General features: G+C 41.4%; 2 protein-coding genes across 2 annotated transcripts in view; both read right to left on the reverse strand.

The window, feature by feature from the left end:
• The window catches only part of LOC130647317 (fibroblast growth factor receptor 2-like), a 36,237-nt gene extending 11,356 nt beyond the window's left edge, over nucleotides 1–24,881 (reverse strand). The window contains exon 1 of the mRNA XM_057453120.1: nucleotides 24,870–24,881. The gene's annotated coding sequence lies outside the window, so the exon portion shown is untranslated. The remainder of the gene's footprint in view (nucleotides 1–24,869) is intronic.
• On the reverse strand, nucleotides 21,070–21,483 carry LOC130648127 (uncharacterized). Its single transcript, XM_057454158.1, has one exon. It carries the CDS (start codon nucleotides 21,481–21,483, stop codon nucleotides 21,070–21,072), a length of 414 nt encoding a protein of 137 aa, XP_057310141.1.
• Nucleotides 24,882–25,531: the final 650 nt, after the last annotated feature.

Raw genomic sequence — 25,531 nt, forward strand, 5'->3', positions numbered from 1 at the left:
TTTTTTTATAACCAAGTGAAACTTTTATGAGATGATGAAATGGTCCTGTTTTTAGATTTAAAAGCAAAGCCACAAAACTAAGGGTAACTAGCTATAATTACACAAGACAGGGTGGTGTTGTTAATTATATTAAGCATTAAAAGACTGTGTCTAATTAAAATGTCAAAAAAAAGAAACACAAAAGATTTCACCAAGGCTAAGAAATATATGCTTAGGATATGCTTAAAAAGATTCCTGTATTTGAACCTGAATATGCCTATAAGCTTTATGCCTATCAAAAAACATGCGTCTAAAATCTGTCTCAAAGCGGCTTAAATTTGTCTTGAATTGTTCAAAAACATGTCTTAAATTCACTCAAAAGATTTAGTTTAAAACCCAAAAATAATATAAATTGACAATTTGTTTTGCTAAAGATTGGGATAAAATCATCTAAATAAAAAAAAACTTTTTAACAGAATTAAAACCTTTTAAAACATGTTGAAATTTGTTTTGTATGGATTTAATTTGTATCGATTCCCTTACATCATGAAACAGCATTTGTAGAAGGTCCCTGCAGAGTATCTATAGGACCACCTGGGACCACTTTTCTACAGCTGGGTTAAATTAAATTGTAATAACTCCTCAATTGTTTACATTATTTCGATCAGCATTTCTAAGCTCTATATACACTATGGCAATGAGTTAACAAATTTCTGATTTTTCTTTTCACAGCGACGGGTCATTGATGATGCCATCCAAATATATATCTATATCCCTAATCAAGTGGGCTTTTATTCAAACCGTATCATTATAATACAAAACAATAAGCCAGTGGGGCACAAGACAACTTCAGGTAACAAATTTATGTTAATTTCTGCAATTCAAAAATGTCAAACTGTGATGCTAATACCATAGTTTTTTTACTAACAACATTTTAATCTTAAATAACTTTGTTGCCAATAACAGGATGCAAACTTGATTTTGTAAATCAAATCGATTTGACTTTGTGTCTTGTTATATTGGTAACAAAAATGTGCTAGTTACAGGTAACAAGAAAATGTTGTTAATAAAAGATTTCTTTATGATGTCATTCTCAGCAAGAAATCTAGATCAACATTTTTGTATGAATCCAATTAGAATGCTGAATGTTTTTCTTGTTGTGATGGGACAGGTGGCAACACAATAAAATGTCTAGGGAGTAAATAAAATTTATCTTGTATTATATCTTCTGAAAAAATTGAAGATTGAAATAAAATTGAAAAACACAAGCAGGCGAAAACAAAATTATAGATAAACTATAAACGAAAAATTAAATAGATATAATACATATATATCCTTTTTGTGAAATTAAATGATAATTCCTAGTCTAAGTCATGTCCAACATTAATGTTCATGGTGACTACTTCACAATAATATTGTCACTAAAGTCAACAAGCCACTTTGAATTAAATTCTTAATATAAAGTAGGATACTACTCTAAGTTAAAAAATATCCAGAAGATTTTTCGTAAAACATTGTACACATGACATCCATTAACTAACCCTTCAGACAGAAACTAAAAAAAAAACTTTTACTTCATTTTCCTGCTTTCTGATCATCTTAGATAAATAAATAAAGCAAACTTATGCTACATAATAAAACTTTGATTATAATCCCATATATGTTAAATTTTAACACTAGGACCATTATCGCATAAGAACATAAATAAAACAAAACATTTTTATCATAGCAATTAGTCATGTGTTAACCTCTGCGAAGGTTGTGATTAATTACGTCATTATTATGCACTCATTGAATTAAGTGGCTTAAAAGAGAAATACAGGAAATTAAACAAATAACATTTTGGATAAAAGATTTTAGTGTCATTTATTTACATAGAAACACTTTATGTTTGCTGTTTCAAGTAAAATATATCACAGTTTAAGAATGTTTCAAATTCCTAGAAGAATAGTTTTAATCTCAGATCTTGTATACAAAAATATCCATTCCATGACAAAAACATACAATAAATGACAAAATTAAATTCATACCTTAAAATTTTAGGAAGCAAAAAAACGATTCAATTCTATAATTATTTCTGATCAGTAAACCAAAAACATGATTAATAAAATAACATTGAAGTTAAAAAAAATGGTTATGGAATTGCTACCTAATAATAAAAGCCAACCTTGTAAAACAACTTCAACATAAAAGATCAAGTTTAATACAGGTTGAATAAACCTGAGATAATTATAAAGCAGGGAATTAAATATTAACCTCTTTTTATCTGTAGATTGAGTGCTTCTTTGTGTTTTAATTGTATTATTATTTTTGTAACCCTATTTTTCAGTTTTAGGTAAATATCACAATAGTTTGCATTCCTTAAAAAGTTACTTACAGCAGTGATGTTTAACTATTAGGTTACTGCTACAATTTAATAAAATGATTTAAATTATGCTTGCTTGCACAATCACAAAAAATATTACAAGCATTTATGTTGCATTTGTAACATCTAAAACATGTTAACAAAGTTATTTACATTTTGTGGTTTCTTTGCTTCTTAATTTATTTTAGCCACTTCTCCTCTGTCATATTAACATGGTTAATTCTTCAAAAAACTTTGCATTTAATTTTATTTTAATCCTTTTTATAAAAGGACAATCTAGAGGGGTTGTAAAATGATCACTATAAGCAACATGGCATTAATACTATATTTTCAATGTTCTCCTACTAAAACTTTGATACTTCAACAAGCAATGTAATGATGCGGGTGCTCTTATTTAACACTGTTAAGTATGGAGAGAGCCATGCCTGCATCAAAGTCAAATTTTAACAACTTCTTAATTACTTGTTTTTTTATTTTTGCATGTCAAAACAATAGAGTTCTTGCTCCATACAAACTTTAACTAGGCCATGAAAAGCTCTTATAAAGTCATTGTTGTATTTAATTATTATAGCATAAATGGAACAACAAAAGGAAGAATTTTCCAGAAAGGGAAAATTAATTTGGAAAAGTGGGGGTATGCCCCTTACAGGCCACAGGTCACTCGCCCTCACACTCGTAAAAAAATTTACGAGTGCTTTTTATCGCACTTGTGAATTTTTACTTTTTTCTAAAATATTATAGAGCGATGAAAGGCTATTAAGCTGATTATGTAACATTCATTTCTTCATGATTAATTTTGTTTAAAAAGTATAGAGAACATTGAAATCAGCCCCTTTCGTTCATGCTGACACTCTTATGCTTGGCACACTGGGACTCGAACGAAAGACGGAAGACCATTTGGAACCATGCAACAAATAAGTCCGACCTTCATTGTCACAGAAAATACTGATAGAAGAGTGCACACCCATGCAAGTTAAATATAACCAGAACATGGGAGAGGTTAGGTGTCCTGTACCTTAATACAGCTTTCGGACGAATGTTATCGTGATGTTATACCAAAAAAACATGTTGAACAAAGTCTAAAAAATCTTTTTAAAAGGGGAAAGAGAAATCAAAAAATGTCTAGAAATATATTTAATGATAAAAACATGCTAACACATCATCGCGTTCAACCTTGTTTCAACTTTGCACTCGTGGTTAATACAGAATTTAGTTCATACACAATGAGAGTGCACCAATCAAAATTTTCAAGACTTAGTATTCGAGCATCATTTCTATACAGCTTAAATAACATATAACCAAAAATAGTTAAGTGTGAATCACACTTGCAAATATTCACATTGCACTTGTAAATTTAGCTTACGAGTGCGCTTTTTCTCACACCATAGCACCCATAATTTTTTAGCGGGTGCTTTTTGTAGCTCTGGTATAGTTTTATTCAGGAAATGGCCTGTATCAAAAATCTTTTGATATCACTCATTAATACGATAACTTTCAAATTTAGATAGGAAGCACTCTCTGAGTATTTTTAGTATGTTTTCTAGTCTATGCAGCTTTGATAACAATAATCATGCAGAAGGAATTCCAACGTGCATACAAGTCCAAGTGCATACAAATTTGTCCAGCTTTTTGAGCCTATTTAGATGGTGCTTGTTAAATCAGCCTTGCTTGAACATGATAAATTGATTAGTTGTTATGCCAGCAAATTTATTTATTTATTAGTTGATAGTTGATAAAAGAAACATTCAAGTTAATGTATTCTCTGTTTTGAGAAGTGATTAACCTCAATGCTGCACACACTTTCTTTTCTCATAAAATTAGAAGTTTGTGAAGTCGACGTTTTAATTCCTTAACCATGCCTGAGAGAGATCTTTCAACACTAACTGAAAGGCACAATGAAACCACTGAAGGTACTTTAAGAAAGAGTGATAGTCAACAACGAAAAAGAAGAAAATGGAGAAAGTATAGAATGATCCATGGTGTGAATGAGAAAGAGGTGACACATACACAGACCTCTGTCAGAGAAGAACATGCACTACTAAGAATTGTCTGTTTTTCTGGTTGGGACGGTTGTTTTATCTACCAAACTTAATTTGATGATGCTTGTCTGACCACTACTGTTTCCTTTAGTGATTCAAAATAAAACTTTGTTGACTACCACAATTTTTATTGTATCATCTGTAAGCATAGATAATTTTGTTGAAAAAAAGGAAAAGAAAAATTCCTTTGCCCTGTACACCACACAGGGACCAGTGTTTCTTTGATATGTGAAACAATTGTAGTTAAGTTTCAGCATTGTGAGGGAAATTGGGGATATGGCACACTGTGTGGGCCGTTGGATGTTGTTGGGAGTTGTCTAGTAGAGTACAGGTCCTAATTGGGTCTGTGTAGCTCAAAACGAGCATTAAATACCCTAGGACTCTCCATCTAAGCCATGGCCGCTCTATCTATCTATCTATCTATCTATCTATCTACTTACTCTTGCTCCAGTCATAACGTTCTTTTTCTCCATTGATGGGGCTGGAACCATGTTCAAGGCATGGCTAAATTAAAAATGTCTAAAGCTAAACATGGTCAGTGAGATACTTTGATATGATATCTTTTTTATATTTTTTAACCATCTTTTGCACATTAACTAGCCAACACGCTTTTTCGTAAGATTTGAAGTAGAGGTGCAATGAATTGCACACCCCAATAAATATGAGAGTGTAAAAATTCCTTTACCCCTGTACACTGCACAGAGGCTACCATTATGGTGTGGGGAACATAATGAACAGCAAGTTCCATGAAAACTTGGAAGTAAAGTCATTAATCAAACTTTGTAGCTACTTGTGAAACAAACAAAATTTAATGTATATAGATTAAATAATTACGGGAAGTTGACAGTGGCTAAAACGGCATTTAACAAGCTAACAACGCTAAAGATAAATCATAAAAATTATTACTTAATATTCCGATATTATCCTATTTATTTCTTGATTTTTTACGTAGTTTATTTAAGTTTATTTTAAGTCTAAATTCCCAACAGACAACCATATTTAAAATGATTAAAACATTGTTGTAAGTTTTTATTATATCAAGGCTTGAATCATAAAATCACAAAAACGCTACTGTATCCAACAGAAATAATGCCATATTCTTTTAACAATATTTACAATATTTCTGCATCCATAAGTAAAATTAAATCGATTATATAAATTGTTTTTTTTATTTATTTATTAATTTATTTTTTTTTATTTTCTTATTTTTTTTTCCTGGTTATTTAATTGATATATACCCTATTTCACATATCCCTGAATTGTCACTGATCATAGTTCTTTAATCAAAGGTGGCCTCACATTTTTCTAGCTATGCTATAGTCTGGTCTCCAGGATAATTTTTATAGTTGTGTGGATATCAATATTTTTATATTTATATACATTGTATTTTATTTTTGCTGTTATCCTTACAAATAAATAAGTCTTGTATATTTCTTATTCTGAATAAATGACTACTTACTTACTACTTACTTCAAATATGCACATCTATCTATCTATCTTATTGAACATTGAAAATTGAAAAAACTATTGGTAGCTAGCTACTTAGCTAAAAATAATTTAATTAGCTATAGCTAGCTATACTTCTTGTGGCGTCAAACTTTAAAATTTTTTGAGCAAGAAGAGGTTGTCGTTAGCAAATCTGAAATGAGAATTAAAATAAAAAGACCATTGTATATACGTTGTATTATCCTTTTTTCCTCGTCTCCTCGCTGTGGATTTGTTGTTGTTGATTGAAATACTCAAGGTTCAGAATTTAGGTAAGTCGTCCACGTATTACTTCTTGAATATGAAGGAGATATAGTATTCAACATGCGTTAGACCAACGTACGTTCCCAAGCCTTATGGAGATAATGAATTCCTATTGTCCATATGCCCACTTTAGCACACAATAGTCTAGACTCTAAACAACAGTGTACCATGAAGCGTATTTTCATGTAGCACACTGTAGTGAGGCTCATCAATGTCTGTTGTCGAGTGTAGCAAGCCCTTTCTTTCTTTGTAGTACAATGTAGTAAAGCGTAATTTTTCGTAGCGATGTGTAGCGGTACGTTATTTTCTGTAGCAGGCCGTAGTAGAACGTATTTCTTTGTAGTAGAGCGTGGTAGCCTGTAGTAGAGTGTAGTAGGGCGTATTTCTCTGTAGTAGAGTGTAGTAGCTTGTAGTAGAGTGTAGTAGAGCGTAGCACTTTCGTTTCATCTTCATTTCATCCTACCCCAAACTTTGAGACCAAGATATCTATATATAAATTTGCTATTTTAAACATACCGAATTCCAAAATAAATGTTACTAAGCGGATTTTGTACTATTTAAAATCGTGATCAGCATCCTTCAAAATATCGAAATAAAACGAAATACATTTGTCGCGGAGTACGAACAAACACGCTAACGCCCAACAAGTCCTTGTGAGCTTTTCACCGCCGAGAGCATAACCTGCCCCCACTATTAAAAAAATTGTCTCTTAAAAATCAATCGGAAGGAAAAAGGTTTCCCAAAGAGCTAACAAGTTGTGGCTGTCAAATCCAACTGGGTCAGAAAGAAAACCCGGGACTGCCGGTTGTGAGGAAGGATGCTGACACACATTTGAAAGCTGAAACTATTCCTGAAGATTTTCAGCAGGCAAAAGTAATAACATGGATCAAAATCGATTAAATTTCCTATTGGGAGCTTCCGGGCATGCGATAATATTTTTAGTCGTTTAAGCTCACATATTAGTTGGGATTTTACGAAGATAAAACTGGAGTAAAAACGTCGTTTACTATTTGTAAAAAGAGTTTTTCGCGTCCCTTATTGACTGGATAAGCACCTACTGCTAGGGGTTAAATATTAGAAGATATAAAAATACAATTGCATGATCCAAGGGCTGATGGAACTTCGTGGATCAGGTTGGTTAAGTATTTGTGGTTTGTGTTTTGGTGTTTGTATACATTTTTTGCTGAACAACATGCAAGAAATTAGTCTGCAAAGCTTCATGCTACTGTGTTTTAGAGTAATGAAAATAGAGATAGAGAAATGTATGTTCTAGCACAGTCGCGCACGCGCACGCACAGACGTCACAGCAAGTCCCTGAATATCCAGTACCATGCAGTACCATGCAGTGCTGAGCTATGGTTATCCAGTACCTATCAAGGTAAAGTCCCTATAGAGCGATGATGTCATCAAATCATACAAAAATGAGTAAATTTCTAGCACACCTAGTAGGGAGAATTCCCTTATAGAGTGATGACGTCATCAACAATCAACACATGCGCAGTAAAGACGTGAATAACTGTGTTAGTCGAGCACGATGAAATCCTCTAGCAAAACAAAAACTCTATACAATAAAGAAATGAATATATACACCGTGAAACAATTACGCAATATCGCAAAAAGCCGTGCACTTACGAGGTATTATAAGCTACATAAGGCCAAACCTTTTCGAGAAACAAGAGTTTTCAAAAAATCGTTCTGTTGTCGGGATAAGATGCGGGGATGGTACAACTGGCTAGTTGATGCTGTCCCCAAGCCTATAAAGGAGGGGGTTAAGAGAACTTACGCGGCCTTTAAACGTAATATTATGAATCTCTATAATAGGACAGCCAACACGAAACCTACGCCTCATGATGAAGTCGAACATGAGGCCGAAGAAGACTATCTTCCAGATATCCAAAATCTCTACAATCAGCTGGAGCATGACTACACACCTCAGAAACATAAGCATGCTCTCCGCAGGACCTTTCGAAGTTTCCGTATTGCCGGCATAGGGGGGGGGGGGGGGGCGACGTAGACGGGTATATAGGGATGGTGCGGCCCAACGTGAAATCCTTGGTTGGGGGACAGGTAGAGGATATGGGATCAGCGAAGGTACAGTTGTCCCTATGGACCATGTGGAGGAAGAAAACAAACCAGGGGACGCAAACGACGAGTGTATTGAGGTGAAGAAGGTCTTCAATAGTAACATGACGTCAATCTTCCAGGGTAGCAACGTAGACGACGTGCTAGATAGGATGTTCCCTCAAATCAAAACACATGTGGAGCATCCTGCGCTACTCCAGAGTGGCTTTACGATTAGTCGAATCCTATACATTGACGTAAATCTTCACAAATTGAGGCTAACAAGGGGTTCATCATATAGAGAGCTACCCAAATGGGTAGCCTCTAAAAAGGCCGTCATTACCCTGTGAATGAAGACGAGGAGTGCTTCAAGTGGAGTATCATAGCATCATTACATCATGAAGAGATAGAAAGGAACCCGAATCGAATATCTCAGGTGAGACCATACGTAGACCTTTATAACTGGGATGGCATATAGTTCCCAAAAAGCATCAAAATCTTATACAAGTTTGAGGAGAATAACGAGGAGATTGCAGTGAATGCCTTGTATATAATGGAAAAGAAGATCAACATCCTACGTCGATCGGTGCACAACGGACGTACCAAGATGGCGACTCTATTGCTTATCACAGATGATAAAAAGACCCACTATACAGCCGTCAAATCTCTATCGCGACTCTTAGGTAGTGAGACATCAAAGAACACAAAATCGATGCATTTTTGCCTGAACTGCCTACAGGGCTTCAACACGGTTGAATCGAGGGACAAGCACTATGGTTACTGCAAGGAACACGAGGCGATTAAAATAACGAGGCTGAGTAATGGCTATACTATAGGGATGGCCAAAAACAATTCAAAGTACCCTTTGCAATATATGCAGACTTCGAGAGTCTACTCATCCCGGCAGAGGATGCCAGGGCGACCAAGACTAAAAAGCTGAGTAAGCACGTACCATCTGGATGGTGTACATACTCCAAATTTGCCTATGGGAATGTACCGGACCCACTAACAGTCTACAGGGGTGAGGACTGTGTAACCCGCTTCGTCAATCATCTGGAGGATGAGGTGAAACGTCTCTACAATACCTACCCGCAACAATCCATGCTGCCTCTAACAGAAGTGTTAAAAAGGGAGCATGACGAGGCATCGAAATGCCACATCTGCCTAAAACACTTCGATGACTGTGAGAATAATCGTAAAGTCAGTCACCATTGTCACTATACAGGGCTGTATAGAGGCGCGGCCCATAACAACTGCAATCTCAAATACAAGATACCCAGTCACATACCTGTGATATTTCACAACTTGTCGGGGTATGACGCCCATCTCTTCATACGGGACTTGGGCAAGAAGTACGACACGCAGGACATTGGCTGCATAGCCGAAAATACTGAAAAATATATCAGTTTTAACGTGAAAATCAAGGTACCGCTTGGAGGTATGGGATATGGCGATGGTGAGACGTATAAGAAGATCGAGATTCGGTTTATCGATAGTTGCCGATTCATGCCATCCTCGCTAGACAAATTGGGAAGCAACCTCATTGGAACAAACGCCGCCGGTATAAAATGCCATCATTGTGCAGATACCTGTCTAAAATTTCAGGGTATAGACGCCGAGTATGTGACAAAGTTTTGGTGTAAAAATTGCAATTCGAGTAGTACCACCAAGCAGCTTAATCAGGACTAGGTAAAGGCAAACGTACCATCCATGGCAAAGTTCATCGACAAAGATGATGTCTTCAGGCTGATGCTTCGAAAAGGCGTGTACCCCTATGAGCACATGGATAACTGGTAACGATTTGAAGAGATGGAGCTGCCTCCCAAGGAGGCTTCTTAAAGCAAGCTGAATATGAAGGGGATCGGCGACAATGAAAATGCCTATGCAAAAAAGGTATGGGATGTCATTACTCCAGAGGGTGATAACGTTACTGTGGGCGACTACCATAACATCTACCTGACCATAGACGTCCTGCTATTGGCCGACGTTTTTGAAACGTTTCGAGACGTGTGCTTGACAAACTACAAGCTTGTTCCTGCCCATTTCTACTCCACGCCCGGCCTGGCATGGAAGGCGGCACTCAAATATACCGGAATCAGGCTAGAGCTCCTTACGGATCCTGACATGCTCCTGATGTTCGAGAAGGGTATCCGAGGAGGTATAACCCAAGCTGTACACAGTTATGCCAAAGCTAACAATAGGTATATGGGAGACCAGTACGATCCAGATGTTGAATCCGCATTCCTGCAGTACCTCGATGACAACAACCCGAACGCATGCATATCAACAGCATCGAGAAATTGGTACCAAGTTTGGGGGACAAACGAAAATATGTTGTACATATAAGGGCCCTTCACGAAGCTATAAAGCATGGGCTTGAACTAAAGAGAGTGCGTAGGGTCATCCAGTTTAACCAGAAACCTTGGCTTAAAGAGAACATCGATCACAACACGAGGCTGAGAACGGCTGCCAAAAACGAGTTTGAAAAGGACTTCTACAAGCTAATGAATTTAAGCGTGTTTGGAAAGACGATAAAGAATATCCGGAATCATCGCAACATCCAACTGGTTACCAACGAGGACAAGTACATGAAGTTGGTGATGAAACCAAATTTCAAGGGTAGAAGCAGATTCAGCAAGCACCTCCTAGGTGTAGAGATGGGTAAAACAGAGGTCAGGATGAACAAGCCGGTGTATATAGGCCAGTCAATCTTGGATTTACTAAAACTAGTCATGTACGAGTTCCATTATGACTATATGCAGCCACAATACGGTAGCAAGTTGCAGCTATGCTACATGGACACAGACAGCTTCGTTTATCACATTCGAACATTTCTACAGGAATATTGCCCAAGATGTTGAGAAACGCTTTGATACAAGTGCATATAATCCGGATGATAACCGGCCTCTTCCCCGGGGAAAAACAAGAAGATCGTGGGTCTCATGAAAGACGAATTAGCGATAACATTTATGACCGAGTTCATCACGAGCCTCACAGATGAGGGCGGTGACAGGAAAGCCAAGGGCGTGAAGAGATGTGTTACGAAAAAATCCATCACCTTCTACGGCTATAGGCGATGTCTGGAAGAGGGCGTTGACGTCTACAGAAGCCAGGTGCTGATTCAAAACAAGAACCATGCGGTATACACCCAAGGGGTGAACAAGTTAGCAGTCAACAGGGCAGATGACAAACGCATCGTGCAGCCCGACCAGATTACAACACTTGCCAGGGGCCATTACCGTCCGGTGCCTACCAGGGAATAAAATGGAGGTGTGTTTACTAATAGTTCTACCCTATGCCATGATCGCTTATGTTCTTCTTTGTTATAAAAGACTACTAATAAAGATGTCTGATATTGCACGAGTATTCGACAATGCCTCTGCAGAATATGAACAGATAGAGAAACCTATCGATAGACGCCAGGTCCTGAAGGAGGCCCTACATAAGGGCAAAGGGCTCCTTTTACCCAAAACATATACAAAAGGGTTTGTTGACGAGGCCCGGGATGAAGCCATAGACAAGGCCCAGACCGAGTATGTACAACGGGAGCTTCATGAAAAGGGGGAGAAGACTGCAAAAGCGTTGACCACTCACGTGATTAGCCTGTATGCAAATTTGATTGGGAACTTCGTCGACATCGACAATGTAGATGAATTACGTCGAGATATAGAAGAAGACCCTATAATCCGAGACTCTATGAAAGATCTCGGGACCCTTGTCTACAGTACCATTGGGAGGTGTTTAGAACCCCTCTTTGTAGCGGGGCATACCGCCCGTCATATGTCTAAGAAAAGGTAGAGGTAGAGGAGGCTGAGACGGTGCTATAATAAATTACTGAAGAAGAACAAAAGCAAGAAGAGAAAGTCATTACAAAACCACCAAATCATCCGAGAAGGGTTGCACAGGGACACAAGTTGGCGGCACTGATGAAGAAGAGGAAGGAAGAAATGAAACAAATGCAGTCAAAGCCTCTTCTGGGACCAGTTCCGTACAGTCGACGGACAATGTCTACATATATGGGGTAGGGACTTTGGTCGTGCTTGCCATAGGTGTCGGGGTTTGGTACAGATTTAGTAGAGGTCGGGACAATCCAGCGACCCCGGAGCCTCAGCAGGGATAACAGGGAAAAACTCAGCCTCAGATTGACATCTTCAAGATGCATTGATTTTTTTTTAAAAAATTACACTTAATAAATGACCACAAGCAACGTAACCCCCAAAGAGAAGGAGATTCTGGACATGTTGTACGAAACAGTCGAAACCAACAGACCTTGGTTTCACATTTGCCTATGCCATGACAGGTAAGAAATTGTTGGGCATAACAAGGCCCTCTACCAAGATTTATACAAACGATGTCCTCAAGATGGTGGCGTACTTTGCAGCAGGTAGGGCGAGTCGTGAAATGGCAGTCAAGAAAGGATGGCTACCCGCGAGTATCGTGCCGAAGCTTAAATAAGCACCTAGTAAAATTTCTATTTGTCGTGTGGACAAATAGAAATATGGAAGGAACCAAGTGCCAGAGATGTTAACGCCTTTTAACCCTAGACAATTTCAACATCAAGGGAAATGGTCAAAGAACAAGGACATGCATGTGGTGCCTAACTGGAAAGAAAATTTCAAGGGGGGCAGCACGTACGCCACGGCTTCCAGCCTCTATATGAGCTCATGGCTATCTGTAGAGGTTATATTGAAGCCCAGTTTTCCGAGGGTTATACCTGGGAGCTCTACGAGCACTTGCACGGTCACCACAACATACCGTTTAAGTATGTGGAAGACACTGGCATGTCCCCGACGCTTGCCGAGGTTGCCAAGGCAAGTAAATGGATAGTAAATGGAAAAGAAAGGCCTTAAATGCAAAAAACTGCTTCCCCCGACAGGTTTAAGATTAGGGGCAATAGTCGAACGAAGAGTTGTATAGGTTGCCTGGCTAAAGCGAGGAAGATGCGGCGTATCAAATGCAAGGACCATGTTATTGAACACGAGGTAGACCCTATTGACATATGTCATTATAACCCAGTACGCCGAACTCGTCGGAGCACCCTCTGAGAGCCCGGAGAAGGCACTGCTCGTCAAGAGATATTGTAAGGCGTTGCGGTGTCTACAGGGAAAAATAAGATATACTCCACTACCCCTTGAATATAAGACCCAAAATACCAAGCTATGTCCTGCCTGTCGGGGGTTTCTTGTTAGTAATCATGGTGGTGTATGGATCTGTTCAGCATGTGCGCGATATACCCTAACATTCACGACAGGAAGTGGTCGAATTATTGAATAAAATGTTGGATGTCGTAAGAGATACGCATACAGCAATCTTTACAGGTCCGACATCATGCGAAAAAAAAACACAACGTGTTTTAGATATACTGGAAAATGAGTATAAAAAGCACTATCACAATATAGTGATACTATGCCCTATCCTACGGTGGAATACCACATATTTAGGGAGGGCCTTGCTCTGGCGAGACAAATGTGTGTTCCTTATAGACCCCGATAAAATAAGGCAATCCCTACTAGAATTGGCTATTTCGGGCAGGCACCGCAAGCACAGTTTTTGGCTACTCACGCAGAGTTATGCTGCCCTGCCGAAAAATCTGAGGAGGCAGAAGAAGCAGCACTTCCTCTGGTATCCGCATGAGAGGAGTGACATGAAAATGATAGACGAATAGACGAATTTGATCTCTGATTGATCGGATATCAAGGCCGATCTGAAAAAATCCAAACATGCATGCTTGTACGTGAGGTTGGAACACCCCAGAACTTGGAGGATTTTGGAGTGACCACAACTCGTGTTTGTCCTCAGAGGCAAAAATGAGTCAATATGGAAGGAACCAAGAGCTGCCAAAAATGTAAACTCTCTTATCTTTAGAAAATCTCAGGATTAAGGGGAAAGGTCAACAGACAAAATGGTGCATAATTTGTTTGGATAAAAAGATACAGCAGCGTGCCAAAAACAAATGCCCCATGGTAGGGTGAGTATTGCAAAAACTGCAGGGGTAGCCAGATTTGCAAACATGAAAAGATAAGATCTGAATGCAAGGATTGTGGGGGGAGTCGGCATTGCCACCATCAAAGGCGGAGGGATTGCTGCGAAGAGTGTAGGGCAGTCAGATCTGCAAACATGAAAGACAGAGGGCCTATTGCAAGGATTGTGGGGGGAATCAGTATTGCCACCATAAAAAACGGAGGCCGCGTTGCCCCATTTGTGATCCTGCTGGACATCTCGCTTCCGTTGTACGATTTCGAACCCACAAGGCCCTACAGGAAAACAAGGAGCTCAGCTCCCAGGAGTATCTTGGGTGTGATATACTCACGCTGCGGGCCCATATTGAGGCCCAATTTGTTGAGGGCATGACCTGAGACAACCATGGGGAGTGGCACATTGATCATAAAAATCCCTATTAAATATCGAGAAAATGGCGATCCCCCATCGCTTGCTGAGGTGGAGAAAAGGCTTCACTACTCCAACACTCAACCTATGTGGGCGAGTGGGAACATATCAAAAGGCAATTGATATATTGCAGAATAGGAAGCCCACACCCAACCACACACAATTTTTACTACTCTTACGGGTTGTGAAAATTATAGGCAAAAGTGAGGCACCTCCCATGGACCCCCTCTATTGACCAGTTTGGCTTTGAGATATAAAGTATTGAAATATCAAAAAGATGGAAGTCTATGTACAAAAACAGCATTTGCAAGGGATTATGATATTCAGGTGCCTGTACTGCGATGCTGTATAAAGGCAGGACCAGTGACTGGTTATTGCCTGGAAAATTTTAGATATCGAAATGGGGAATACTATGAAGGGTTTGAGTACCCCACAGACGACGATCTTTTACACAGGGTATGGTCGGGAAGAAAAGTATGGGGTACATTTGCAAGAAGTGCGATCGATTAGCATCTAGAGGATGATATTCAAACCCTAGGGCTCTATATCGTTTCGGTCAAAGAGAACAAGTATGGGGCACTCTGCTACGAGGTTATCAAGGATAGGGACTTGAGGTTATCTGATTTGGCTGACTTGATAACAATAGGCAATATCCTCAACTTTCCTATACCGGATAGACGATTGATTGATATTGATCTGGAAAGTGAGTTTGATGTCATCAAAGGCATTGTCTATGGTTACCCATTCTATACTGAGCCCCCTTTGCTGTATATAAGAGATCCAAGTAAAGAGTTGGGGGATGAACCTTCAGAGGTACTGCTGAAAATACTCTTTACCAATATTTCACATGTTGTGGAGGTACCTGAACGTTCTCTGGTATCTGCATGAGTTCTTCTGAAACGAAGCTTCTTTCAGGCCGTCCTTTAGGTAGTATAAACGCGGCTACCCGCTACGATACGGTCCAACCTATACATTTTACTACTCCAGAAAGCGTCAGTTGCGCGTCTTTTTGAGTCCCCATGTTCTTCTCCGGGTTGTAGTAAATACACGTACAAACCATCCTCAGGTACGGGTTTTTCCTCGGGATAGTGCTGACATTTTGCAAGCGGGACCTCATCCAGTTTGATCGCCTTGTTAGGTTTCAACTCAATCATGGCAGTTTTGGTATTGTTGAGACCCTTCACTATGGTATATAGGTTTTTCACCCATATACTGCTAGGCTCCCCAGAAACCAACTCTGGTGCATCCTGATGTTTGAAGAGCCTTTCCGCAAGTACCTTGTTGTAGGACTCTACAAATGCCGTAAATGTATGGTAATAATTGGTGGTGGCCCTCTTAATTTCAACCCCCTTATCCTCCAGCAACTTGGTTACGTATAGAGTTCCTTACAAGCATGAAAGGTATATCTAAATTCAAGAAGAATAACACGGACATTGCGGTAAACGTCTTGTACATAATGGGGAAGAAGATTAACATCCTACGGCGATCGGAATACAACATTAGACATAGCAAGCAGGTTAACCTGCAGCTTATAACAGATGACAAAAAGACCCACTATACGGCCGTCAAATGTCTATCGTAACTCCTAGTCAAGGAGACCTCGAAGAATAGGAATGCGATGCACTTCTGCCTGAGCTGCCTACAGGCCTTTTTTATTACAGTTGAGTCGAGGGACAAGCACCATCTGGATTGTGCACATACCCCAAATTCGCCTATGGGGATGTACAGTACCCACTAACAGTGTACCGTGGTAAGGACTGCGTGACGAAGTTCGTGAAGCACCTGGACGACGAGGTGAAGCGTCTCTACAATACCTACCCGCAGCAACCCATGCTGCCTCTAACGGAGGTGTTAAAAAGGGAACATGACGAGGCATCGAAATGCCACATCTGCATGAAGCCGTTTGACGACTGCGAGTATAGCCGTAAGGTTCGAGACCATTGTCATTACACGGAGCTGTAAAAAGGGGCAGCGCACGCGATCTGGAACCTCAGATACAAGATACCTAGCCATATTCCCGTCATCTTCCATAATCTCTCAGGGTACGACGCACACCTGTTTATCCGAGAACTGGGCGAGAAGTACGACACTCAGGACATTGGGTGCATAGCGGAGAATACTGAAAAATATATAAGTTTCAATGTGAAAATCAAATTCGGTTTATCGATAGTTGCCGATTCATGCCATCCTCGTTAGATAAACTGGCAAGCAACTTAATCGGAACAAACGTTGCCGGTATGAAATGTGACCAGTGCGCAGAAACCTGTCTGGAATTCCTGCGCAGATACCTGTCTGGTATATGGCAAAGTTTTGGTGTAAAAATTGCGACTCGAATACCACGAAGCAACTCAATCGGGACCAGGTAAAGGCAAACGTACCATCCATGGCCAAATTCAATGACAAGGACGACGTATTCAGGCTGATGCTGAGAAAAGGCGTGTACCCGTATGAATACATGGACGATTTGTAACGATTCGAAAAGCCGGAACTACTTCCCAAGGAAGCATTCTACAGCAAGCTAAATATGAAGTGGATCAGTGGCAATGAATATGCCTATGCAAAAAGGGGGTATGGAATTGTATAACTCCAAAGGGTGATAGCGTCACCATGGGCGACTATCACGACATCTACCTGACCATAGACGTCCTGCTATTGGCCGACGTATTTGAAACATTTGAGACGTGTGCTTGACGGTGGAAGGGTGGGAGCCAGTTCAGTAAACACCTCCTCGGTGTAGAGATGAGTAAAACTGAGGCCAAGATGAACAAGCCTGTATACATAGGGCAGGCCATACTGGATATGTCAAAAATGGTAATGTACGAGTTTCACTACGATTTCATGCAGCCCAAATATGATTCTAAATTACAGCTATGCTACATTGACACGGACTTATTTGTGTACCATATACGAACAGAAGACTTTAACAGAAATATTGCACAAGATGTCGGGGCACGCTTTGACGCGAGTGCGTATAATCCGGATGATAACAGGCCTCTCCCTATTGGTAAGAACAAGAAGGTCGTAGGCCTCATGAAGGACGAACTAGGTGGGAAGGTTATGACCGAGCTTATCACCCTAAGGGCTAAGCTATACGCCTACGAAAGCATTAGCAAAGAGGGCGGTGATCGCAAAGCTAAGAGCGTAAAAAGATGCGTGACAAATAAGTCCATCACCTTCGACGACTATCGGCGATTTCTGGAAGAGGGCGTTGACGTCTACAGAAGCTAAGTGCTGATTCAGAACCTGAATCATCAGGTATATACCCAAAGGGTGAACAAGTTAGCTCTTAACAGGGCGGATAACAAAAGTTTGTACAACCTGATAAAATAATGACGCTTGCCCGTGGCCATTACCGCCTGGTGTCCGCCCGGTAATAAATGGAGGTGTGTTTGTATATCGCTATATTTCTACCGTATGCCATGATCGCGTTTTGCTTTTTTGGATATCGACGTACAATAAAGAGAATGTCAGATATTGCCCGAGTATTCGACGATGCCTCTGCAGAATATGATCAAGTAGAGAAACCCATCGATAAACGCCAGGCCTTGAAAGAGGTCTTACGCACAGGTAAAGGGCATCTCCTGCCGAAGAAATGCAGAGAAGGGTTTGTCGACAAGGCTCCAGAAGAAGCTATCGACAAGGTACATACCGAGTACGTACAAAGGGAAGTCCAAGAGAAGGGGGAGAAGACTGCAAAAGCGCTGACTACTCACGTGATCAGCCTCTATGCTAGCATGATTGGGAACTTCGTTGAGATTGATAGTGTTGATAAACAGCGCCGGGACATTGAGGATGACCCCATCATCAAGGATTCCATGAAAGATCTCGAGATCCTTGTCTACTGTACGATCGGCAGATGCTTGACACCCATTTTGGTGGCAGGACACACAGCGCGACGTATGTCTAAGAAAAAGGATGAGGAGGCGGAGACTAAGGAAGTGCCTCGGACGGCGCTATAAGATAAATGAGTGAACAGGAAGGGAAACAAGAGGAAAGAGTCATAACCATGAAGAACGACGGCCGTGTTGCTGCTGGAAATAGACTTGCTGAATGGAACCGAAAGAACAAGGCCAACTTACAGAAGAACGTGGATAAAAGTTCTTCGCCAGATGATCAAGAACCTGTCGCAGGTTCTAGCAAGTCAATGGATAATATCCACCTTTATGCTGTAGCGACTTTGGCCGTATGGGCGATAGGAGTTGGTATATGGTACAGGTTTGGTAGAGGCTAAAATGAATCTCAAAACCCCACACAAGAGCCCCAACAGGGCAAATCCTAGCCAAATATCGAGATTTTCAAAATGTTATAATATAAATGGCAACACCTCATGCAAACGTACCTCAAAAGAAAAGGAGATCCTGGACATGCTCTATGAGACCGTTGGAGACCTTAGTTTCACCTTTGTCTATGCCATGGCAGGTAAGAATTTCTTGGGTATAACAAGACCATCTACAAAAATGGATGCGAACGACATCCTCAAGATGGTGGCGTACTTCGCAGCAGGCAGGGCGAGTCGTGAAATGGCCGTCAAAAAAGGGTCGTTTCCCGCAAGCATAGTCCCCAAACCAAAATAGAGTGTCCGATAAAACTCGTGTTTGTCCCCGGGGACAAAAACGAGTTATGGTAGGAACCAAGTGCCAGCGATACAAACACTTTTTATTTATAGAAAATTTCAAAATCAAGTGTAACGGTTAAACGACAAAGACATGCATTAAATGCCTCGATAAAAAGAAAGTGTCAAAGGAGCGCACAGGCAACCAGCCCTAAATGAGCTTATGGCTATCTGTAGGAGTCATATCGAAGCTCAGTTCTCCAAGGGTATGACTTGGGAACTCTACGAGTTTTTGCACATGGACCACAAGATACCGTTTAAGTATAGAAACCTGCAAGTACAGAAACCTGCAAGTCCCCTACGCTTGCCGATGGTGCTAAGGCATTGCACAAGGTGAGTCTCTTCATAGTAAATGGATTTCAAATGTTGTAAAGGGTGCAAGCACATTTTAACACCCGACAAGTTCAAGATTAGGCGTAATAGTCGAACAAAGAATTGTATAAGTTGCCTGGCTAAAGTGAAGGGGAGGCGGCGTACCAAAAACAAAGACATCAAAGACATTGACTACGAAGTAGATCCTGTCAATATAGATGGAGAAATTAGAGGATCTCAACAGGATTATAATTATCTACTTCTCTATACATCATACCCCAGTACATTGAACTCATCGGAGCACCACCCGAGAGCCAGGAAAACGCACTGCTCGTCGAGAGGTACCGCGAAGCACTGCGATGCCTACAGGGTAAATTAACATATCCTCCATTACCCCTCGATTACCAGACTAGAAATACCAGCTCTGCCCTGCATGCCGGGGGTCTTTGGCGAATAATCACGGTGGTGTCTGGATTTGTTTAGCCTGTGCCGCGATATACCCTAAGATTCACGATAGGAAGTGGTCGAACTATTAAGTAAAATGTTGGACGTTGTGAAGGACCCCCATAGAGCAATCTTCACAGGACCCACAAGTTGTGGCAAGACACAGCACGTTCTGAATCTCCTTGATCAGGAGTATAAAAAGCACTATCACAATATAGTGATAGTTTGAATGGATAGCGAAATTGTTGTCGTTACTAGCAGGCGAGGAGAGTCTCTTCATAGTCGACGACAAGATATCTGATGAAAGTCTCGACAAGAAAAGGCAGCCGTTACTTGAATTGGCTATTTCAGGTAGGCACAGGAAGCATAGTTTGTGGTTATTAACGCAGTCGTATACTGCCTTGCCCAAGAATCTGAGGAGGCAGAAAAAAGCCTTGTTTTTATGGTACCCGCATAAGAAGAGCGACATGAAAATGATAGACGAGGAAACCAACCTTATTTCGAACAGGGATGATATTAAGGCTGAGCTAAATAAGTCCAAACATGCGTGCTTATACGTGAGGTTGGAGCATCCTAGGACTTGGAAGATTCTCGAGTGACCACGGTGAAATCCTCCGGCTTACGTTGGTATATTAGAAAGATGTCGTCGCAAGCTATGTTCAACACAGGAGCCGTCGAGACCCTGTCCAACAATCAGGACCTATGTTTAAACGCGCCGATTTAGGACGTTTCCTGGGTATTGAAAAGGTTAAAAATATGACGATACCTTCAACGTTCCTTTCTACCAGGTCCGAAATAGTATCGTCCAAGGAGCATCTCCCATGTGCACACTTGGTAAGGCAAAAAATGGGCATGATGTATTCGTCACACTTGAAGGTGCATTGGAAATCGTTCGCCCTTCCAGGAAACCAAAGGCTGTAGGGGTCTACATTATCATTATTTACCATCGAGGCATTTGATGCATGTCCTCGTTATTTGACCATTCCCCTTGATCCTAAAGTTGTCTATAGAAAGATAGTGTTTGCATCTCGAGCATCTCTTGCTTTCTTCCATAACTCGTTTTTGCCCCTAGGGACAAACACGAGTTGTGGTCACTAATACTCAACGCTGTGAACCCATATTTATTCCGACTGTTTGCTCTTCTTGCAGTCTTTGCAGCGATACTTTAATTTCCCGTGCTTGCAAATCTGACTGCCTTTACACTCTTTACAATAGGATCTCATCCTTTTATGTATACAAATCTGGCTACCTTTACAGTCCTTGCAGCAAGCCTTCTGTCTCTCATGGGGACAAATCTGTCTTCCACCACAATCTTTACAGTAAGCCCTATATTCTTCATGGGGAAAAATCTGACTTCCCTTGCACTCTTTGCACTGGTTCCTACGCCTACCATGGGGGCATTTGTTTTTGTCACGCCCCTGTTTCTTTTTATCCAGGCATTTGATGCATGTCTTTGTAGTTTGACCATTTCCCAGCACTCTAAATGTATCTAGCAAAAGACTCTCGTTACAATTTGAGCAGCTCTTGTTTTCCATATTGACTCGTTTTTGCCCTTGGAGGACAAACACGAGTTGTGATCACTAATGCTCCACAGAATGATAACGACCGTGTAGGATCTATAGCTGCGCATCTTGAAACAAGTACACATAGCACCTGAAATCCCCGGGTCCGTTGGCCTTCTTGGTCATATGTAACGTAATGCCGTCCGACAGACGTTGTAGATGCCTTCCAGATCCATGTAGGGTATGTTCCGGGCTTGCTCAGAAATCGATAAACAACGCGTACCTCTCATTAAAAAACTGGCCAATTGTGACGTTAGAGTCGTGGCTGCCGAAGAGGTCACGATCTGTTCGAGGTGGTCTTTGGGTAACATGGCATGGCTATACAGTTTGTTAGGTTCACCTTCCACGGTGACGCTGATCTTCTCAATTTTTGGATTGTAAAAGACTTCGCTGACACTGGAATAAGCCTTCACTTTCCTGGGATCTACAAAGAGTAGCAGGACATCTTTCAAACTCTTCGCGGGAGTGTCAATCTGAAGGTTGTAGCTGGTATTGGTATTTTTCATGGTCACCACCTTGCATCTCAGGATCCGTTCATAGGGTAGTGTCAATCTTGCATACTTTGATATCATAGCGCTCGCTAGGCCTTCATGGCTCACTGTTGTACACAGCATCCGCCACCACGGTGCCGTGCTTCCAGAGGCTGCCGTACCCCCATATTTGATGACGTCACTATGCGGTGCGAATGGTAGGACGAACTGGAAGCGGTCAGATAAACCCGCTGGATAAAAGGGTAGGTCTCCGGTGAGTTCAAACATCTTGCCGAGGGGTATACAGAACGTATTACCATACGCCGCAACAATGGCCTTCTCCTCAAAGTGATACGTAAATCTCGCACCAGGCTTTTGCCGATCGTACGTTTCATGTTGGTGGCCGTTATTTCCAAGTCAAATAGGAGTTTGATGGACCCTGGAAAAATCGTCCTGTCGCATATTGGGAATATCCACGTACAAGTCCTCATTTTGATTGATTGTAGAGGTTATGTTAGATATCTGAACACGTTGTCTTTGTCCTTTGATACCGAAGAGTTGTTTCGTCTCTGCGTAAGGGTCCAGTGTCGTTCCAAATACGTTACTCTTTTTATTATATAAGGGAAATCTTTAAATAAATGCCAACAATCCAGCATTTGATCACGATCTTCCGGATGAGGGCGGGAGGGATGATAAACCCGAAGCTTCTCCATCAACGCCAAAACATTCGGCAACGCCTGGGGCTTCAACGTCAGGAGAACAACAGGGTGTTCCAGGGGCTGGCCTTTCAGAGCAGAGGCAAAAGATATTAAAATCAAAGGTCGACGAGCTCTACGAACGTTTTGAGGAGAGGTTGGGGAAGCCTATTTCGATACCTTACGACGACTTTAGGCTGGAAGGGAAACTTCTTTTTTTCAACGATATAGACCTTACACCATTAATTACAAAAGATAAGGGTGGGTTGCGAGCTGCCGGGGAGATGATCAAGAGATTGAAGGCAGATCTCGTGCGAGCCCTGGGTTTTCCCGACTATATTACTACACCCAACAGGGGTAAGGCAGCGGCCCAGGCACTTGGGCAAAAGGTTGATGACATTGTGAGGAAGGACATGGCTGATGATATCATTTCGATGGAATCGATAGAGGAATTTGTAGATGCCACGGAGAGCTTTATGGAAGAAACTTCAGTTGGTGGTACTGATGAAGTATTCACCGAGCGCGAGAGGCGAGGATTAAACCTCGAACTCCAAACTATAAGAGGTAACTTGAAAGTCTTGAAAAGCAAGATGATCTTATACAATAGCAAGGTGAAAGACCTCGAGAAGCAGAAAGTCGGGGTAGATGAAGGACAAAGAGCTAATCTTGAGAGGGAAATACAGCCAGCTGAAGAATATCACGGAAACATTGATGAAAATTGCTGGAGATGACACGTCTTTGCTTGAAAAGCTAAAGATCCTCTTTAAGGAGCAGGGTATAACCACAGCGAGTATAGTCTTGGTCTACTGATAAGTACCATTGTACTTACAGCTACAGGAGGAGGTGTCGCTGGAAGTGCCGCAGGGAAGGGGTTTGTAGAGAAGCAGCTGGGTAAAGATTGGGTAAATTTCTAAAGTACTTGGCAGGTAAAGCAGGTGCTGCATTACCTGGGATTATGGGTACCATAGTCTCGTTATTTTTGAGGGTAGCGGCAACTGTTGTCGAATACGCGGCTAAACGTCTGTACATGGCAATTACTGCTGGCGTTGGGTTTGTCGTGGTTTACGTCGGTAAGGTCTTATATGACCTATTGTTTAAGCCATATGTAGGCAATGATGATCCCTACCCCTGTCGTGATCAATTCGGCCTTGGTGTTCTCGTCTTGGTTTTGCGGGGGTTGTTCGGGAGGATGTATAGGAGGCGTAGCATGTTTGGGAGGTAAGGTATGCTTGGGAGGTGGTTTGATATCTGCCACATGTCTGATAGTATGCTCGGTATGCCTAAGGGGTGTAGTATGTATAGGTGTTTTGATAGTATGCTTAGGAGGTGTACTATGCCTAGGGGGTATGGTATGCCTAGGGGGCGTAATATGCTTGGGAGGTATAGTATGCATAAGGGGTGTAGTATGCTTCACAATAGGCTTGTTATTCACACCAACTTGGACACCAACGCTGACGTTGGCAGGTGCTGTGAGAATGTTGTTATTATACCCCACAATCTTGTTAATACGCAGGTTCGTATCAGAGGGCAGCATGTACACGCTGGGCATGCCGCCAAGCTTACCGGAGTTCGGGCATATTGAAGCACCTTTTGGAATTCCGTGATGCCATGCCCTACATTCTCTTGGCGTTATACCATGGCCTCAAATTACTGCAGTAAGATTTGCCTTGCTGTGTAATTGTCAGCACCACACCCGATTAAGGATGCCTTAGCCCCTGCCTGCGATCCTAGCAACAAGACCACCTAAACCTGGATACTCTCGCTTAGCTTGGTTAGACCCACCGATGTTAAACCCTGACTTGTGGGGTTGATGAACTTGGCCCAGTCCCCGTGAACCTGAGGCCACCAGCGGCCGTTGGTGGGTGACGACATGACAGTCTTGAACTCGTACAGACTATTGGAATGGTTGAGGTTGAGTAGGGTTTTTTGTACTGAGAAAACCCATCATCATAAGGCATGGGCACCTTCATTCTTGCTAGGATACGACGCATGTGAAAATAGACATGGAATTTGAAGATCGAGTTGACAAGGGGTACGGAACCCGTCAGATGCTTAGCAGATATGCTTAAGGCAGCGCTTGCGCAATGGGTGGCGAAGTTAACCTGAATGTTCCAGTAGTCCAATGCTTGTCCCGTCCAACCCACCCTAACAGGGTCATTTAGCAAATTGGTGGGGATTTTTATGGCATACTTGGTAAACTCAGGGAAGACCACCTCAATGTGCGAGGCTGTAGACACGTACAGACCCTGATGCTCCAAATTTGTGATACCAAGTGGCCATTCCCCCCTGCTGTTTGTTTTAAAACAAAGATGAAGCAACTCCACATCACTACTAGTGAAAAGCCTACGATATTGAAAGACTACCTGGGGCAGGATAGTAGGATAGCCTTGAAATCGATCAGTATCAGGCCTGTATGGCTGAACCTGTCCAGTAACAATGAGTTTACTATAAGTAGAGTAGGGTCCATGGACGTTTACCAAAGATTGAGACTTGTTTGCCCTCAGTTGAATGAGAACGACTGCTTACTTGACGGTAAAAAGTCAAAAATTCTGGCCCTTCTTTCCACCAAAGAGTTGAATGTCTGGGGGGACATGCTGACCTGGAATTTTGATACTTCAACGTACCTTCCTTTGAAGGGCTCGACGGACCGTCTCGAGTTCCTGTTGACGGACGAATTTCACCACGAGAAAAACGTTTCGTTCACCGGCATCACGATGTGTATTCTCATAGATTAAAGATGAGCGATATAGCCAAACTGTATCCCAACCTACCGAGTGCACCTGCGCAGAGCGCCGACATGCCAGAGGAAAGCCAAAAGTATAGGCTTGGGAAGATAGGAGAGATTGAAAAGTACCT

This window comes from Hydractinia symbiolongicarpus, chromosome 6 (genome assembly GCF_029227915.1).
Source record: "Hydractinia symbiolongicarpus strain clone_291-10 chromosome 6, HSymV2.1, whole genome shotgun sequence".
Taxonomy (NCBI): domain Eukaryota; kingdom Metazoa; phylum Cnidaria; class Hydrozoa; order Anthoathecata; family Hydractiniidae; genus Hydractinia; species Hydractinia symbiolongicarpus.

Excerpts from the sequence above, each read along its gene's own strand:
- LOC130648127 (XM_057454158.1), bottom strand. The coding sequence starts at position 21,483 with ATGGAAAACAAGAGCTGCTCAAATTGTAACGAGAGTCTTTTGCTAGAT.